General features: G+C 40.8%; 1 protein-coding gene and 1 long non-coding RNA gene across 5 annotated transcripts in view; one reads left to right on the plus strand and one right to left on the minus strand.

Moving 5' to 3' along the window:
- Nucleotides 1-570: 570 nt before the first annotated feature.
- Nucleotides 571-19,438, minus strand: part of DGKG (diacylglycerol kinase gamma) — a 206,791-nt gene continuing 187,923 nt past the window's right edge. For all 4 annotated transcript variants that reach the window (XM_077117823.1, XM_077117820.1, XM_077117821.1 and 1 more), the window contains 3 exons: nt 16,121-16,241; nt 13,791-13,851; nt 571-6,053 (listed from right to left, as the gene is read on the minus strand). In XM_077117823.1, coding sequence (XP_076973938.1) covers nt 5,955-6,053; nt 13,791-13,851; nt 16,121-16,241 — 281 coding nt within the window. In that variant the 3' untranslated portion in view covers nt 571-5,954. The remainder of the gene's footprint in view (nt 6,054-13,790; nt 13,852-16,120; nt 16,242-19,438) is intronic.
- LOC143648175 (uncharacterized) lies at nt 2,646-13,660 on the plus strand. The gene is made up of 4 exons (XR_013158422.1): nt 2,646-2,670; nt 3,342-3,441; nt 5,936-6,038; nt 13,427-13,660. It is a non-coding gene; the product is annotated as an uncharacterized LOC143648175 (long non-coding RNA).

The following is a 19,438-nucleotide window of genomic DNA, read 5'->3' on the forward strand; positions in this document are numbered from 1 at the left end:
GCATTGAGTATACGGTGAAATGGTCTCTCCTGCCTGCAGTGTCTCCTGACCCCTGGGAGACATGGAGGTTTACTTTCAAACCCAGGTGCCTTGTTCTCATGCATCTGCCACCGCATGTCCAGATTTCAGATAATATGGGTCCATCAGCGGCTCCACCTAAGGGAGTTTCATTAGCAGATGAGGCTGACGGGCTCGGTTGTCCTGCACCATGGTCATGAAGAATGAAGTGGCAGCACGGGTGGAATGCCCAGCGAGTTAAGCAGTTAATTTCCCAATCCCTTCGGTTTTCTGTGTCCCAGATGCCCATGAGGAAAGACTTGCTTTTTGAGCTCTCTGGATCTTCCCAGTAGATAGCATCTCTTGGCATCTGAAAGGCAGCCTGCCATTCTGTTCTCCTGTGGAACACAGATGGCCCAGCCCACGCTGATCACTAATGAGGATCACATGCTGAGCCTCCTTGCTGGAGGCTCCCTTCAGCAGCCCCAACCCCCTTCCCCATGCAGGCTGGTCACTGTTGACCATGGCATTTAAGTCTGAGAAGGGTGCTTGCTGCTCTCCCACTCACAGAGCTGAACATAAAGACATTAGGTTGTTCTGGAAAGTGAATATCTTTCAGCTAGAATTTGGAGACATTCAGGATTAAGGGCTGGTTGCCAATTTGATTGCTGGAGTGAGGTTTTGCCATCCAGCTGTCCCTGGAAGCTGCTGAATTTAAATATGACCAAGTACTGGAAGTTCTTTAGTAGGAACACGATTAGATGGCTCTATGGAAGCTGACCAGATAGGAGATCAATTTGTCAATGTCATGTAATTTCATCTAGAATAGTATTAGTGTTGGAAACATTAGATGAGACTGTGAAAGGCACCAAAATATACTATAAAAAGCATTAATTTTGACATCAGAGCCATGTCAAATCCCAGCTCTACCACTTGCTATCTGTTTGCCCTAGGATGCATTACTTCATCTTTCTATACACCAGTTCCTTTATCTGTAAATAAATGTAATGTTCATATCATAGGGCTGTTTTGAAGATTAAATGGGATAGTACATGAAAAGAACTTGACAGTGTCTGGCACCCCACAAGCAATATATGGGAATTAGCTTTTCTATTTCCCTTTTCTGTTTTCTCTTCACTGTAGGAAAAGTTGAAAGATGCACTTCAAGGTGGTAGGATGTCAAACCGAGCAAAAAACAATGCCCCCATGTGAAATTCTATACAATTCTGCTATCTCATTTTATTGAAACTTGATTGGTATTTCAGATGTAGGATAATTTCCTTTTCCTTGCTGTTGTGAGTGTGATGCTGGGTCTACTATATGTGACAAGGAGAATAGTTCCAAACTGCTAATATGGATGGACCCCCAAGAGAAATGTATAATTACTTTTGGTCTTAATACTGTAACTCATTCTTTTAATTATCAGAGCCACCAAGGAGAGATCACCACCATCACCAGTTGCCTTTGGCTTGTAAGTATAACTTTGTTCTAATTGACCAGTCTTGCCATGTGTAACTTTCGCCTAACTGGTCAGTACCCACTGATCAAGAAATCTCTCTGGGAGTCATTTTTCATTCTTTAAAAAAACAAGGGACACTGAAGTTAAAGAGGAAGTGACAGACCCATTGATTTAATCTTGATGGTTACAAAAAGAAGTTCAATAATCTTTTGGGCAAGGTAGATCAATTACTGCTTGTTACCCACCCAACCAGATCAAAGATTTTTTTTATAAGAACAGGTGGATGTTCATTCCCCATAATGCAGCTCTCTTCACATTGGGCCATCTCCAAAAGCAGTCATTAAATTGAATAAAAGTCTACCTCTCTGCAGTTGTGCTCTTTAGACCAGGTTCTATTCTCTGGTGCTACACAGATTGAGTCTGACCCCTGGAAGGTATCATGTCTTCCCTTGTTTTTTCCCTTCTTTAAGCCTCTCCCTACTCCCTTCCCCACTCAGGACACAACGTCCAGATTCTTGGTTCTTCCTTGAAGATGTGTAGAGAGGAACAATAAAAGTAAACAATCACAATAAAATAAACTAGGAAGAAAGTCTTAAGAATTGGAGATTCTTTGTCCTGGAAAAGTACTTTCTGGAACATTATTATTGCAGAGGATGGTTAGCTGGCATGTTCCCATCTCCACTGAGAACAAAAAGAAATGGTGGCCTTAAGGTAGTGTTTTCTAATGCTGACAGACAAACAAAGGACTCTCTGGTTCCTTATTGTGAATTCTGAGTTAAGCTTCTCTTTGCATCTCCTAAAAGGGGATCTAGTGTTTGAACACAGAACCCTTTTTTTCATGGGGCATTTTATGGATATAAGTGTTTGGTAAAAAACATTTCAGGAATTTATGCTTCAAGTATGCTGTGGGGACTTAGACTAGACACTTTAATTTATTTCCTTACTGATAATTGTCGGATCCTGGAACTGGTGACCAAGGAAGGGTATGAAGTTCCCTTCTTTGGTGGGTTGATGGACTCTTTCTCTCTCCTGCCTTCCTTCTCTCCCTCCCTTTACTACTAGCATTAGGCACCCACCTGCCTGGGAGTGTTGAGGTGTAGGCCTGTGACGTAGGACTCTGGGGGCCTAGATTCTTCTCATCCTTGTGATTCTATTTTTATGGATCTCAATTGTGGTAGCATTCCATGGCAGGCACAGCCGCGCTGATACAGGAGGTAACTGACAGTCTTGGCCAAGAGGATCGGGGCTAGAGATGGGAAAAGCTGATGCAATAATTTTTGGAAGGAGTTGAAACCAAAGAAGCAGAAGAGAGTAAATTTTAAGACTCTCTGGCAAAGTAACTTCCTAATCTGTCACTGAGTATGTGTAAAAAAAGTGATTAGTGGGTCTCTATATTTATCACGATTACTCACAAATATGTAATTTACATAATATATACAGCACATTAAGTACTATTTCACCTTATATAATGTGTACATGTATAATGTATATGCATGTTATGTAACACCAGTCTGGAGGCTCTTCCAGGCTCTGCCAAGTATTTCCAATTTATTTGGCAATTTTATGTATCTTTTCCATCTGTAAAAAGAACTCTCTTGAGAAGAGCTGGTCTCTATCCTAAAATATAGACATCCTATAAAGTCTATCTCCTCTTTCAGCTCACTGGGGGACACAACAAAAGCTAAGCATTAATGAGACACAATTCCTAGCCCATTAGTATAGGGATGGTGCAGTGTACTAAAGAATTCTTCTTTCATTCTTTTTAGTGCCAGTGGGGCAGTGAGAACATGTCTGTGGCATGGTTAGGGCCAGAATAAGAGGAGTGAGGGTCTGGGTTCTCTCCTGACTGTCTAATTGCGTTGCTTTTGTTTTCCTTATTATTAAGAAAGGGATCATAATACCTTCTCTGCCTGTAAGGATTGATAGGATCGGGAATTCTACAATAAGAAATCACAGTCACAGTGGTTAAAAAGATGATTTGCAAGGTAAGATTAAGCAATGATGCAAAATTTACTAAGGTTACCAAATAGGAAGTGCAATTTCACTGGTGTTTTTTATAATCTGTGGTTCCAAGGAGGACTTGGGACTTGTCTTTCAAGCAACACTGGAAGTCCTGAGCACTAGGGTAGAGAAAGCAGGAGCCAGTCTACATGGCCCCCCTCTGAGAATCAATTTCACTTGTTGATAATGCCATGTCTGAACAGCCTCAATCTTGGGGATCAGGGCTGAAACACACGCAGAAACTTCTGTCAATGTCTTAGGATCAATGATCCTAAACCTGAACCTGCCTCAGTTTCAGAATCAAGTGGCTTCCAAGATAATACCTGTTGTCACCTCTGGAGCTTGTTGGTCTCATCACCAAAGGATCCCATCACTATGGCTATTCTTCAGGTGGCCTGGCTATTTCCTGCCCAACCAGCAGGATGGTTCTAGATCTCAGGAGGAGTGCTTCCTTTAGAGTGAAGCTCAATTTGTACACACCTTCTTAATTTTCCCTTCTTTGTCCAAGGCTCCTGACCCAATGCAAGGAGATTAGAGGTAGCTCAGTGGAGTGACCTCAAGTAAGCCCAGGTTTCCTCTTGGGAAATCGAGAGGTGGATGGAGTCCCAAGTGAGGAAAAGACAGATGAAGCTCTGGTGAGATTTGCCCTTGGGAAAAGATTGCAATGCTGGTATCAGCTGAAGCCCACTGAGCTTTGCAGAGACCTCTCTGTCCTGGCTGGCAGCACATTGCAAAGGGTGCCTCTGTCCTTGCGATTCTCTGCTGAGCTCACACCTGCAGCCAGGGGTGTCTTCTAGATGAAAAGATACAATGACCATGATGAGGGTGAGATGTGGAGAGTTCAGTTTGCTGTCCTGTGCCTTCATCCCCAGACCACTGTCTTGCCAGTTCAGGCCAGAGAACCTCTGGGAAACATCATGAGGCCTGGTGTTCTCATGTAGACATGTCCCATCCACACATGTGCTGCACATTCATTCTTCCCTATCATCCCGGATTACACTGGGATCATTTCCCGGTGATGGAAGTGACCCTATTCCAAAATGTTCAGGCTATTTTTTTATTGAATGTTTTGTTAGTGGTACCTATACCCAAAATACATTTGCCAAGATACCTTGGACAAGTCTCTTAACTTTTCTGGGACTCAGTTTCTTTATCTGACAAACAGGAGAGTAAATCGTGTCCAGCATATCTGTTATGGTTTTTTTGAGGATCCAGAATAGAAGTTCTCAGTCTCTTCGTGAAAAGGAGCTACTTTCATTTCCTTTAAACTTTATGATCACCACGGGGAAGTGTGTCTTGACAATGAAATAATGGAGTGGGGGAGTAAAAACTTTTTTCTTTCTCACTTTCTGTTCCTATGCTATATATATTTCTATCAGGAAAAGTCCATCAGGTAATAAATATTTATATATATGTATAAATAGATATGCTACATATAAACACACATTCACAAAACTATAAGAAGGGCCTTTGGGTTATACGCTGGGAGATGGTAGAGGCAAAGAAGCAGGAGGGAACCCCTAATGGCTTGCCTTTGGTTTGCCCCAGTGAATGGCCTTTCTCTCCCATCCCCTTTGCCTTTAGGAATAGTCTGCCACCAGGGTTTGGATCTCAAACAGGAAACATGCTTTGGCTTGAAAGAGAAAGAAGCTGAGGGTGTTTTTTTTTTCCCTTCCTTTTTTACATAATATTATGACACCACTTTGAAAAATAAATCCCAGATTCTCTGCTTTCCCTCCCAGGTGTTCACAGAACTAAGAAAATAAATACCACATCTAAGGTGTACTGCGCAGGCAGCACTGGGGGGCTCTTGGAGCCATGGCTAAACAAACACACCGCCACCAGGAGACGGCTTCAGGAGAATAACAAGTGCCCACTGATGGCTCAGAGAACCAGAAAGGGAAACAGCTTTCCACAGCACTTCTGCCTCCTCAGCAGGTTCAGGAAAAAGTTGTCTCTCAAAGGACAACCAAGAAATCAACGTGTGCTTGCTGGGCCCTGCCAAGGATTTTGCTCACAGAGTCGGAGGCCGTTTTGTCTCTGTACAGAGGGATCTTTGTGCAAGTTCTCTGGAACAGGAGCCCTTTCTCTCTGCCACATCCGATTTCACCATGGGCAGGAAACCTGCAGCCTGCTCCTTATGTGCGTCCATGAGGAAATTTGCAGGGCTGGTAGAAAGAAAGGTGGACTTCTTCAGTCCCAGAAAGTCTTACTCAGGGCTGGGAATATGGAGGTTGCTGCACAACCCAACTACACCCCAATGGGCCCCAAGTTCATTCAAAAATGTTCTTTTGGCACTGGTTCTGTTTGGGGTATATCCGTTATTGAAATAGAATGTATGGCAAGGTGAAGGTTTTCTTCCTAAAGGGTGGCTTTGCTTCCCACTAGTTAGATAAGAATGTATGTGTGTAAATGTGTGTGCATATGGGTGAGTGTGTGTGTGTGTAGTTACAGTTTCTATTTTCTCTCTTGGTTTAGCTGGAGTTTGGTTCATTGTTTAGTCTTTTGAACGACTCTTCCTTCTCAGTGAAAAGAAGCTGCTCTTCTGAGGAGGCCCCATCATCATGGGGGCTTGGTTCTTGTGAGTAATTTCAATCTGAAAGTAAAGAGGCAGACATGAATTAGTGCCATGCACATCCCAGTAGCTCAACCGAAAGAGAGAGAGTCACAGAGAGAGGAAGGAAGGCCCACTCTGGGCTGGAAAGGGCTCTCTGCCGAAGGACGACTGTCCTTGAACAGCTTCAAAACTGGCAACCCGACCCTGATGGGGCCTGGAGTTTGGCATTGCTGGAAGTGGGGGGCGGAAACACTGGGGAGAGACAGGTGTGAACTTCCCACGTGGTGATCAGCTCGCACCTGTCTTGCGTCCTTACTATTCATAGACTTTCAGAATGTCATAGCCGGAGGGGACCTCAGGGAATGTCTCATACAACCCCTTTGGAGGACAGAGGAAGGAATGGAGGCTTAAGGCTCTGTTGGCCCTAATTTGGCCTAACGTCACCCCAAGAGGGCAGAACAGCCAGATCCTGGTTCTTCAGATTCCCTGCCTCGACTACCCCTGGCTGTCGAGAGGTCAACAGTAACTCAAAGTTGACTTAGAGACTTCAGTCTGACCTCTGACCCAAGCAACATCATGGGGAAAGTTCCCAACTGGTCCCTTAGGTGTTCCTTCCTTTCTTGGTCTTCCAGAGAAACTCAATTTTATTTTAGGAACAGTTTTTAGAATTTTAGGTTTTCTTTTGCAAACTCTAAGTCATTTGCAAGTGTAAGACACTGGTGTAAGACAAAAAGAGTTCTCATCTTGCCTTTTTCCCCAAACTTATCCTCGGGGTATGGCTTCAAAATGCTTAGCCTATATTTGAATGTGGCCTGGTCACACTGCCTCCTTAATAGTCTGCAGTATCAATCAGTCCATCAATAACATTTATCAAGTATGACACATGTTCAAAATAAGAAGATGACAGGGCAGGGCACAGTGGCTCAGCAGGCAAAGTTCTCACCTGCCATGCCGGAGACCCGGGTTCGATTCCCGGTGCCTGCCCATGCAAAAAAAAAACAAAAACAAACAAACAAAATAAGAAGATGATGTGGGAACAGGAGGCAATTAGTATTCAAAGACCCGGGTGTGCTCCCGCTCTCACTTCTTTGCTGTAAGCCTTTGCTCTATCATTTAACCTTCAGAGTCTGTGCTTCCTGAACAATAAAATATGGATAATAATATTTATCCTATTTTTCTCATAAAGTTATTGTGAGGATCAAATGATAGAATGCCAATGAAAGCCCACTGTCAACTGAAAATGGAAAGTAACAGTTATTTAAATGATTGTTTTCTGACATTGGAGAAGGAAAGAGATAGGTATTAAAAGAAACATACCTTCTGTTATGCAGCCACTCTTACGGTTTTTACCGTGTTATTCAAAATGACAGCGTGAACACAAAGAACAACAGGAGATCTCTTGAAGAGAGAGATCCATCCACAAGTTTAAATTAGTGTAGGACAAACTAACTGGAATCAAAATAATTTATGGAAGGAATGAGAAGAGTCTGATGGAACCAGTTAGGGAAGAATTTTATGTTAAGATTTAAAGGAAGGGAAAAAAATATGTTGGTGAAAAAAAGAACGGGAAGGAATTGGGTAGAGGAGCCACATAGGAAGAGGCTGAGTGTGGGGCAAAGGATGAGAAATTAAGTCATAGGATAGGGTGGGGATGGGGTAGTTGGTGTAGGTCTGTAAAGGGGAGGCAGCAGAGATTGGGTCAGATATAAGTTAAAGGGGAACTATGATTGATAACTTTTTAAGCTAGAAAATAATATCAAGAAAAAAACAGTTTTGGGGAGATTATTCGGAAACTATTGTCAAAGTGAACTGGAGTGGAGGAGAATCTGGCTAAGGGTATGATGGTAAGGCAGGTTTAAATTTATAAAGTTGGTTCAGTCCTGGGTTTCAGCATCCAAAAAAAAAAAAAAAATTTACAAAGGCTCAGGAACTGGAAATAAAAGGATGGAACCAAAAGAAATTGTGGAGAATCAGCATAGCCTGGTGACGGGAGCTGAAAATGACTTCCCCTAGTCTGGAGATCTGGAAGGGAGTAAATCTTTCCATGTTGCAGTAGTTACCAGAGGAGCAAGCCTAGAATACAATTAGCACCATTTTTTTTTTTTGTCATGTGCCTTATTGTGGGTGTTATGTTTACTCCAGCATTCACGGAAGTGAAGGATAGATGGGGACTCTGGGAGCACTTATATAGGTGGCATGCACATAGATGACAGTGTGTGGCACATTCTCTTGTGGGACGTCTTCTCTCACTCCTGAGCACAGGAGCCACTTGAGGGGAAGGATTTTGTCTTATCATACCAGGCTATGCTGATTCTGCACAATTTCTTTTGGTCCCTTCCCGTATTGGTATTCCCTGAATGAGGGCAAGGCCTGGCTCAGAGTATGTGCTAGGGAAGTCTTGACTGATTAACATATCCGAAAAGAGAGAGACAATATCTGGGCAGCGGAGATATCTATGTTTGGAGTGGAGAATGGCAGCTGGTGCACTGCCTACATTTCCTGCTGATGGAGCCCATTTATTTCAGATGTCAGAGGACCTTAACTTCTCCTTTTTCTCCCTCTAGCTGAGCTATTCATTTACTTGTTAGCACCTCCAGGGCAAAGAGGAGGAAGTGAGACCCAAATCTCTCTCATTTGGCATTTCAGCGGTCTTGACACAAGTTTTGCAAGGGTAGGAGTTTGGAGCTCCTGGGTAGCATGGAATTTTGGTCTGGGTTGAGGATTCTATCACCACAGATAAATGAGAGTTGACTGTATGCACACACATTGAAGGCAAATGGTGTGAGATCATTTCCTCATTTGGAGTTGAAATGATGCCAGGCCTTTACACCACCTCCCCTCCACCCACACCCCCATTAGAAGGAGTTAGTGGATTAAACAGTTAAGATACCATTATAGGAAGGTAGCTGGACAAGGCTAAACCTGCCTTTTGAAACTATCAGAGAGCATCCCACGTTTCTGCCATCAGAAACCGAACTTTTCTGGTAAGTGTGCAGGTCAGGCATAACTAAAGTCTCTATGATTTTCTTAAAAACCTTTCATAATGCAACTCCTGACAAGCACCAAAGAAAGCAGCCCGATGCAGTAGACAAAACTACTGCAGTCTATGGTTTTCCCTTTGAAATGGAGTAAAAATGTAAACTTCACCAGTGCTGGAGGTTGATGTTGTTTGGGGGGCTATTTTCCACAAAGCAACACATTTTTATTGCTTCAAGAGAAGTAGTAAACCGAGAGACTCCTTGCAGAATGCCTCTTGGGCCGCATGATTCCAAATACGCCCAGTAAAATGGCCAATGTCCATATGGAAGGACATTCTGAAATCAAGTGGAAAGTGCTAGAGGTCTGCCCTAATTTCAGCTGGAGAAAAAGGAAATGGCAAACCTGAAAGATCTTCAATAGTTTCTTTGATATTTGAAAAATTTAAGGAAATATTCCTGCTTAAAGGAAGCCTGGGGGAGGAGGGAGGACACTTGCATAATCTCTCAGGTATGAACTATTTCTGGGTTTTCCAAGATCCAAGAATGCTCTTCTTCATGGAAGGGTTTCCTGCAATCAAAGACCTTCAAATATAGCTGGACAATCGGGCATTGCAAGGGGTGAAGAAGTCTGGGATTTACCGATAAGTCGGTAAGTTGGACTATACTCCTGGCTCTCAAAGTGTGGTCCCTAAACCAGCAGCATCAGTACCACTTGGGAACCTGTTAGAAATGCAAATACTCAGAACCTCAGATCTACTGAATCACAGTCTCTGGGATGGGGCCCAGCAATCCGTGTTTTAACAAGCCCTCCAGGTTCTTCTTTAATGTTTTTTAACTGGTGAATTAACTGTTATTTTGCAGGTTTATTAGCCCATAGCCTTTCTTCTGCGAATTGTCAGTTCATTATTGCATTGCTAGTATTTTTCCGGCTGGTTTCTAAGCACTCTTTGTATACAAGGAAATTAACTTGCTCTTTGAGATAGCTATTCAAATACCCTTTCCCTTGCCTTTTAAATAGCTATACAATTTTAAAAATTTTACATTTGTTGAGAGTCAGACATACCACCTTTTCTTTGTTTTTAGGCTTAGAAAGTTTCTACTCACAGTCACCCATTTTCCCTCTAGCTAGTAACATTTGGTTCTTTCATTGAATTGGAGTTTGTTTTGGAATATGATTGAGTGAGCATGTAACAGCATTTCCCAAACAGGCCGTTTCTTGGATACTTTGTATTAAACAGTATATTCTTTTCAAATTAGTTTATGATCGTTCTTTTTTCCTTCCTTAGTATTATGTATAGTAGGGTTTCTTAGGACTCTTTTGTATGATTGTGAGTTGTCTAAATAATATTGTGTCAATAGCACATTATTCAAATTATTGTGCCTTTATAATTATTTTAATATCTTATGAGAAGTCCTTCCTCATAATTCTTGTTTTATAAAATGACTTGACTATTGACCTTGTATTGTTAAGTTAGAAAAACATTGTATTAAGATTTTGTTGGGGTTCCTGTTGAGGAACAAGGGATGTTTTATATTCAAATCTTCTTTTTCTTTTTATATTGGTTCAGTTTTATAGTGGTCTTCATTCACTTTCCACAAGTCAGTTTGCAGTTTTTTGTTGTTCTTGCTATTACGATACCTTAACTTTCCTATATTATATTTTTCTGATTGGTTGTTGCTGATATATAGAAAAGCTAATAATTTTTGTGTATTTATCTTTTTATAGAGCTTCATTGAAAGACATCATCCTATGAGTTTTTCTGTGATTCTATAAGCTTTCTACATACATAATCATAACATCTACAAATAATGATAATTTTGACTCCTTTCCAAATAGTTATATTTCTTTTCTGTTTCATACAGGTTGAATTGGCTAGACTGTCCAAACAGTATTAAATATTAATGATGACAGCAACCATACTTTCTAATTTTTATTATTTTCTAACAGTCCATAATAGTAGTTTTGATCTCCTGCTGAATTTATTTTTATTGTTCCTTGGGAGGATTAAAAAATCTCAAAGTGATTGAATTTTATTTTATTCATTAAATATATAATTATAATTTCTAGTTTTATTTCCCATCAGCAAAGAAAATGACCTTTATAATTTCTGCTTCCAGATTTTATATAGACGTTTTCCTTTGGGACTACTTTATATTATATGGATTATTGAAAAAAGAAGATATCTAATTTGTTTATCAGTTGTAGAGTTTAACACATATCTATTAATTTCATCAAAATTTTATGTAATTTATTTTTTTCTACTTAGCCTCAAAGATGGAAACAAATATTTTAAAGCCTCTCAGAAGTGGTCTTTTTGCCAACTGTGTATATCCATTGATATCCATGGTACTATTGATATTATATTTCGTATTTATATTGATGCTATGCTTTTTCCCAGTATTTGATTTTAGGACTATTACATCTTGTAAATGAGATATTACTTTGCCTAAAATTAATTGACCTTATCACTTCTTCCATTTAATATCTCTATGCTTGATAAAGGGTAAAAATGATATGTATGTCTTTTTAAGAACAGCTCTTGTAAGAAGCATATAATTGAATTTTAATTTTTAACCGAGTGTGGTAGTATTAGTCTTTTAGTAGGCAACTTTAACCCGGTTATGTTTATTGTCAGTACCATCATATTTAGTCTTAAACTCTTCATATTATTTCAAAAAATTTAACATGCTTTCTCTCTGTTATGTGTTACACTGATAGGGTTCAAATATGTCAAATTATCTCAGATAGTTCATGCCTTGTTTTCAGTTTCAGCAATGATTGCTAGTTATTAAAATTTCCTTCTGACATTTACTATCTGATTATCAATGGGAAGAAAGAAAATGAAGACTTTAGCATATTTCCACTATTCCTTCAACAGTGTCTGCCACATGCTTTCAGTCTTTGTTAATATCACCTTAGGTTTGGGGTCCAGCTATTGATGTTTACATTATACAACTTCTCTTTCAAAGAATAGCTTTTGCCATTTGCATTCAGTTACATAACATATTTGACATGTTTCCTTTTTTACTTCGTTGTAACTTAACTGATTTCAATTTTTACTAACAGTTCTTTTGCATTGTGAGTTCCCACTCTTAAGCCTTTACTTTTAAATCAATTCTTGGTTGCTGTGTGCCTTTAAAAAATGTTTCAAAAATGGTGCATTTGTTTTATCACTTGCAAGTTTGTGAATGACTTTTTGTTGCCTTCACATATGAATTTCCATGGACTATACACCAGAAAATCATTGGGTCAGATTTTTTTTTTCATGGAGAGTTATAGTCTCTGTAGGATAGCATGAAGAGAGGGTGGGGGTGGGCACAGGGGAGAGTTTTTAATTTCAAAATCAATGCCTGTATTTAGAGGAATAGCACACACATTTTCACATTAATAGAGGCAATGTCACTGAACTAAGTGGGAGAGGATTTGAAGTCTTTCTGCTATTCTTGAAGAGAAAGGAGGAAATTGCATAGATTTTTCACAATTCAGCTCCATCAAAATTATAAGCTATAGAAATTCCTTCCATCCTTTCTAATTCCAGCAAGGTAATAAGCTATTGTCAGTTTTCACTATTGTGTATTTTTATTTTTTCTTAGTTTTCATATGAACTAGAAGCTTGAGGGAAGATTTTGTAGAAAAATTTCCATCTTTGATAACCTTTAGAGAAGATGATATTGCTGAAGTCTCTAGGGACCAGTTTTATAATTTACAGAAGTTATGTGGAACAAAGAGTTTTAAAAATACCCCTAAGTTCCGGCCTGGTAGAACTATGAAAACCCTTTCCCCAGTACAACAGTAGAAAATAACCTGATGTTCTGAAAGGCTCAAAATAGCAGATTATTAAAGTATCTAAATAGTCCATTAGAGTGAGAAAGCTTAGAGACACTTTTGTTTTTGGGATTTGCACATTCATGATAGTATTGAGGATACTATTAATGTAATACCATAGTAGAGGTCATGAAAACCAGGACAATGATTTTTCATTGTCATAGGGTTCCTAGCTGGGTTTCTTACTGACAACAAAGTAAGAAGGAGGGGTGCATGGCTTCTGGATCAGAGCTAAATAGACAGCCAACATAGATATGGTAAATAAGGGAATGGGGAGGATTCCTTTATTTTTGTTTGTTCATTTTGTCATTCATTTACTCATCATTCAACAAATATTCAGCAACTATTACAAACCAGGCACTGTGCTAGAGGCTGGGTGAGACCACCATAAGGAAGAAAAAAAAATTACCCATGTGGTTACCTTTGCAGTGGAGTTTTCATGTTCATCCTTAGAGCTGTGAGCGTATATATATGTGGTGAAATGTATCTGTGCACTTCGGGAATTTTCCTCCGGGAGCTCAGGGTTAGAGCAACTGGGTGGAAGTTCTGGGTAAGTGGACAGCTTTGGCTTTAGGATGCACTTTCTAACACCTAGACTTTTTCATCAGCAGAACAGTCTTCCTTCTGAGGTGGTATGTTCCCTGCCACTGCAAGGATTCAAACTGAAGCTGTCAAGGATGTGGATGAAGTTTAAGAATTCACCAACTAGAATTCTCAGCATCTTGAAGATGAGTCTAAAACTCATTCACTTTTGTAACAGGTGCCTAACAGTGCCTGGTACACAGTAGGTATTCAAAAAAAGTTTGGTGGGTAAATGAATGGATGGATGAATAAAGTAGAAAAGAGGCTGTATGAGGTGGTCTCTCAGGGCCCCTTCAAATTCTGAGATTCAGTGATTTCATATTAAGTAAGCATCTAAAAGTCACCAAATATAAAGTGTGCCCTCCTCATTTTAGAGATTGGCAAACTCACCGTGCAAGGTGGCTGCATCCAGGGTTCTCCATCTACTTGCATTGGCAGCAGCTTATTAGTCCTGGAACCACCAAAACCGAGAGAGAACACAGTGAGCTCCCTGGAGCTGGAGAATCAGTTGTCCCACCAGGGGAAAAAGAAATGGGAAGACCTTATCTGCACAACTATGAAGTGTTCCCTAAGACACTCCTGGGGAGCTTGATAAAAGTAGATTTCCCTAGGAATCTCAACTCAAGCAGGTTTGGGGCGAGACCCAGGAATCTGCATTTTAATAAGCAGGGTGGGTCATTCTGTTGCCTTTGTCCTCTGACCACATTTTGAGAAATACTGTCCTAGGTGAACAGTGAACTCCACAGAAGTCTGGAAATTGGTTGCTAACAAGTATGGCAGCACCACTGCTACACAGACCCTTAGTTAAACAATTAGCTGGAGGGCCTACAGCTCATGCCAAAAATCCCACTACTGGGGTAATGAAATGGGAACGGGCCTGGTTTCTTTGCTGAGTGAGAGGTTACATCACATCAATGAGGTAACGTCTCCAATCTACACAAGGTACAGCTCAGGTCTGTGTGTGTCTTGCCTTATACGTGATTCTAACTATCACCTCCTACCTCTTGAACAACTGTATGCTCTGGGGTTGCATGGACTGTGGACCTGGTTTAGCTGGGGAATACTGTCCCGTGGATGGGAGGAAAGCAGAAAATGTTGACTTTCTTGTCTGGGACAAGGCTTCTTGGGCATATGGATTTCTTAAAAAGAGAGAGAAGCGGTCTTCTGATTTCCTTCTGTGGAAGAGTTGTGAACTCATACTATATTGCTTTGAGAGAAATGGTAGGTCTTTTCAGAGGCTTCTGGTCTGGGTGAGCAGGGAACAGTTACTACCCACTAAGCAGGAAGCCCTCCCCGGGGTTTGACATTTGCTGTTTTTGACATTATGAAATGAGGGAGGCAAGCTGTGTTACAAAGTAGATGATCCTCTGACTGACCCTAAGGATATTTAATAATAAAAAATAACAAATCTAATAATAAAAACAGGTAATAAGAGGAGAGAGTAGCATTTTAGTTTTGGGGGCTGAGGAGAGCTTCTGGGAAATGCCAAGGAACATGGAGCTCCAGATTTGCCCCCCTGTTTCTGTTTGGAAACAGATCTACTGAATATGAAGAAAAAGGCTTCCCCATTATACATGGCCTCTTTTTGTTTCTCAGGGATCAGATCAGGATGTCATGTTCCGTGTGGTCAACATAAGTTGTGGCTTAGATATGGTAACAGAGTAGACCCACTCAGTATTTGAGTCAGGGAGAATGGACCGGGAAGGAGTTAGAGAGGTGAATTTGCAAAACAGGGACCCCAGCACAACAGCTCAGAAATTAAAAGGGGAGCAAAGCTTTTAGGAGTAATAGAAAAGCCAGAAGATGGAGAGAGGAGATGAAGGAAAGGGGTAAATGGGGTAGACTACAGCTAAGAGATGTCAGGGAACAGCTCTGGGGGCCTTTGTGAGTGATGCAGCATAGTGCCCAGAGCAGAATTTCAGCAAATGTGCTCAGAGGACACTTGCCCAAAAGACTCTGGGAGAAAAGGATTCTGTGGTCAAATAACTTTGGGAAAACTTGCATGCTGTGGTCCCCTTTAGAATATCCCCAAGCACATAAATTGATTTGATCTGTAGAAATAGAATGGAAAAAGGAAAGAAATAATGACTTCTCTAATAACCAGGGAAGAATCTGAGACAACCTGTGACTGGTTGCATTGATTAAACACATGTAACCGATGCCAAAGGATCTCCTTCATTAGACCCCATCTCTTCCCAGGAGCTTGCAGTGGTTGACCTATGTTCTCCATACCCTGAGGAGAGGGTATCCTTGTAGCCAAATGTGACAGGTTTGCTGATGTTCACCTCTAGAAAGGCATATAGGAAATAGCATTTTCTAGGTCAATATGCAAGAAAGAACAAAGCAGAGAACCTGGGTTTTGTCAGAGGGTGCTCTTTGGCATATCTCTAACATTTACATTTCTAAAGATAAAAAAAGGTAAGGAGTTGGACCTTTGGTTCTCTGGACATCATAATCTCATACTTCTGTTTTGAGAATGTCACCAGTCCATTTTAAGAGAATGGCAAACTGGTTGTGGTGGGTCCTATTTTGATGTTCTGGATGTTTGCAATGTACACGGTTTGGGAAATGGCCTGTAAAGTTGTTCTTTACAAACATTATCAGGCTTCCATCCCCCACTTCTCCTGATCTGAAATACAAAGATGTCTTGCTAGCTGTTGTCTGGAAGTTTTATGAGGGAGATTGGGGTCCACAAGCTGCTGGGTAATGAGGAAGCATACCTGACAGTGACAGAGGAGCACTGAGCCAGCCTCCTGCCCGCACTCTTCAGGCCAGTGTAGATCTGACCCATCTCCATGGCTCCCTCTAGCCCCACCACCTCAAGGAGCTGGTCACTGAGGTCTGTAGAGTGAAATAAGCAAAAGCAGTACATACACATCTCTTTGTCCCTCACACTGATCCATGAATGACCAAACCAGATCCATCAACATACCTTCATCTTCAACTAAACAATTTTTTAATACTCACTCTGAATAGAGCATTTCCCCAAAGGTCCATAAATGAACAGAAGTCCAGTTCTAGTGAAAAAGGGTTTTGATTCACAATAATATGTATCTGACATATAGTATGTTGTATCAAGAACCCTCTTCAAATGTAGAATAACATAAACGATGAGACAACTATTTACAAAATAGTTTTCACTCCTCCTCTCCCTTCCCCCTCCCCATACAGCTGAAGATACAGTGGTTAGGAAGGAATGTTGTGGAATTTCATTATCCATAACTGGATTAAGTCTCTCTTCTCTGAAGGTCTAAATAACATCTTGGCCTCACTGATGATGACATGGTTAATTTACCTCGAATGGCCTGTGGTAAGCCACTGGTGAGCCAACCTCCTTGGACATCCTTGGGGGAAATCAGTGACCTCTTTCAGGACACCAGGCGCCTAATCTGAGCCAAGGGAAAGAATATTTCACCTACACCAGGTTATTCTGGGTCCACAGTAGAAAAAGAGAGACAGGAACTATAAATTTCAGGCTCAGGGAATCACACAGGACCAACGGGCTCCCACAGTGGCAGTTACTTCTGATTCAGAACTTGGGAGGGGCCTTTTTTCAGAGTTCCAGGCTTGAATTGTGCCTGCCCAAATTCTTATGAAAGCAATGACAGGATTAAGGTTTGATGTCAGGCCAAGACTCCCTTTTACAGCACAACTTTTTATTTATATAAAAGAGGGACTTTTTAAAAAGCAAGCTCCCATTTCTTTTTCTACCAAGCAAATGCACTTCTCTCATAGGTTGTGGCTATCTAACATTCTACCAATATTAACATATTAGAAGATAGTTTCTACGTTAACTCTTTTGTTTATTTAACAGATGGCTTCTGTCTTCTGCAGTGCCTCCTGGTTGAGTGTAATAGTGTTTGTTGAGATTAGCAAAGGGATATTTGGGTTTGTCTCTACCCTTTTATTTAGAATGCTAGCTATTATTTAAAAAACACTCTCTTGATGGATGTATTCTAATGAAGACTGTTAAACAAACCCTTGGACTGACCGCAAACATGTCAATACGGCCTCAGTCCAACCTACTGATGATCATTGTTGAACATCTGCTGCCAACAGATACACAAACTGTATTAATGTCCTCCTGTGACAGGCACATCGATTTTCTTCTCTCTACCTATTGAAGCTCCCATTTTCTTTCTCGGTACTATTTTCTTCACATCTGTGAAAAGTTAACTGTCTCTTAAACTCTCCGTCTCATCTGGATTTGGAACAAGAAGTTATGGTGGAATAATGTTAGTTTAGGAGATTGCTTTAGGCTTTCTGAAGGAATTTGGATCCAAAAACCCTTCAATGTCTAAACTCTAGTCACTTAATTAGTTCCCTTCTTACCAAAGAGAGTTGAATAACCATTGGATAGTGTACTGTGTCATTCTATCAGTGTCTGTGAAAAAACTGTGGGCTATGGGAAAGAGGGGTGTGGGGGGGGGGGAAGGGAGAAGAAAGAAGGAGCAAGAGGAGGAGGATAGGAGGAAGAAGAGAAGAAAGGGGAAGAGAAAAGGAAAGGAGAAATGAAAGAGAAAGACAGGAAGGTAAGTGGAGGATAAGAGATGAGAAAGAAGGAGGGAAAGGAAAGGGGAAGGGAAGGGAAGAGAGAAATGTGTAGCGTGTTTAGGAATGAGGAGGGTGGACGGAGTTATGCTGGGGTAGGAGAGAGGAACAGAAAAGGGAAATAGCTTTTTAGAAATTTCTCTAGTGGCAGAGACAGATGTCTTATAAAATGTTGCTCTTTGTTCCAGGCTTTGGTATCTGACAGAGCTGTGATAGTTCAATGTTTTCCCTCCTTGAAACATTCCCTGGTAACAAAATGTTCTAAGAAATAGGGAACTTAATAGACTCAGCTTTTACCATGCCTTGGTCTTTTAACAAATTTCCCTGTTGAATGGCTTTAACTCTAAAGTTGTTATCACTTCCCACACATTACCTTGCAGCTATCACTTCCCACACGTTACCTTGCTTCCTGGCTCTAGAAGAGAAGTAATGAAGGCTGATCTCATTGGCAAGGGGGGAGACTGGGAGGTGGGGTGGGGCAGGAGCTGACCCAAAAGTGAGACCGAGGAGATACATGTAGAAGAGGTTAGGATCTTGGTACATTTTTTTTGTCACTCTGCCTTTGACCTTATATTCTGAATCTTCCCCGGCATAAAGAGGGTAGGATGACTCCTGTGTACTTCTGAGGCAAGACTTGACTGCTCTTCTACCTCCCTGCCATTACCCTGATGAATTTACCTTCAACTTCCTAGAAGGCCTCCCAGGAAGTTATGGTAAAGAAATCTATTTAATTTGTTTCCCAAACTTATTGGACCACAGCACCTTTCTATTGCGTGATGTCTTTAAGTAGCCCATGGAATTAGTATTTTTTTCTTTTCCCTGAACACACTTTAGGATGTTTTAGCACCACTTACATCCATTTTACTTCCTTGAGTACAGAGATTCTTAGGGGCAAATTAATTTTTGAGTTAGAATGAAACAGAATAGAGTGTAAGACAGTATCTGAGCATGTGGAGAAACTGAGGTTCAGGGCTGAGAATCCAGGAACAGAACATCTGGTACACCAGGTGTTTATTTTACTATAGCCATTAATGATTCAGAGTGTTGTTTTGGCAATTAACCTATCTCCATATTGTCTTTACATTCTTTCAGCTTATCAATATTTAGTCCATGCATTGTAGTAAAACAGAAATTCATTTATTTCCTGTTTCATTCATTTATTCAATTGTTACTGAGTAACAACTAAGTACCAGACACTGCTGAGAACAGAGGATATAAAATGTTCTACGTTTGAAGGACTCTTGACCAAGAGAGAGAAACAGAATTAGGTGTAGACAATGCTATAATTAGACTATAGAAACAAGAACACCTGAGTGACTGACTCTGACTGGGCAAGGCAGAAAGGAAGGCACCGCAAACATTTAAAGAAGGCCTTAAAGGATGAACACCAAGGTAATTTTTCTGGGTTGAGAAGGGGAAGAAGGGAGGAGCATCCAGGCTCAGGAATGACCACATGTACAGTTGGATAGCCACAAGATAAAGATATT

The sequence above is a fragment of the Tamandua tetradactyla genome, chromosome 10 (assembly GCF_023851605.1).
Source record: "Tamandua tetradactyla isolate mTamTet1 chromosome 10, mTamTet1.pri, whole genome shotgun sequence".
Taxonomy (NCBI): Eukaryota; Metazoa; Chordata; class Mammalia; order Pilosa; family Myrmecophagidae; genus Tamandua; species Tamandua tetradactyla.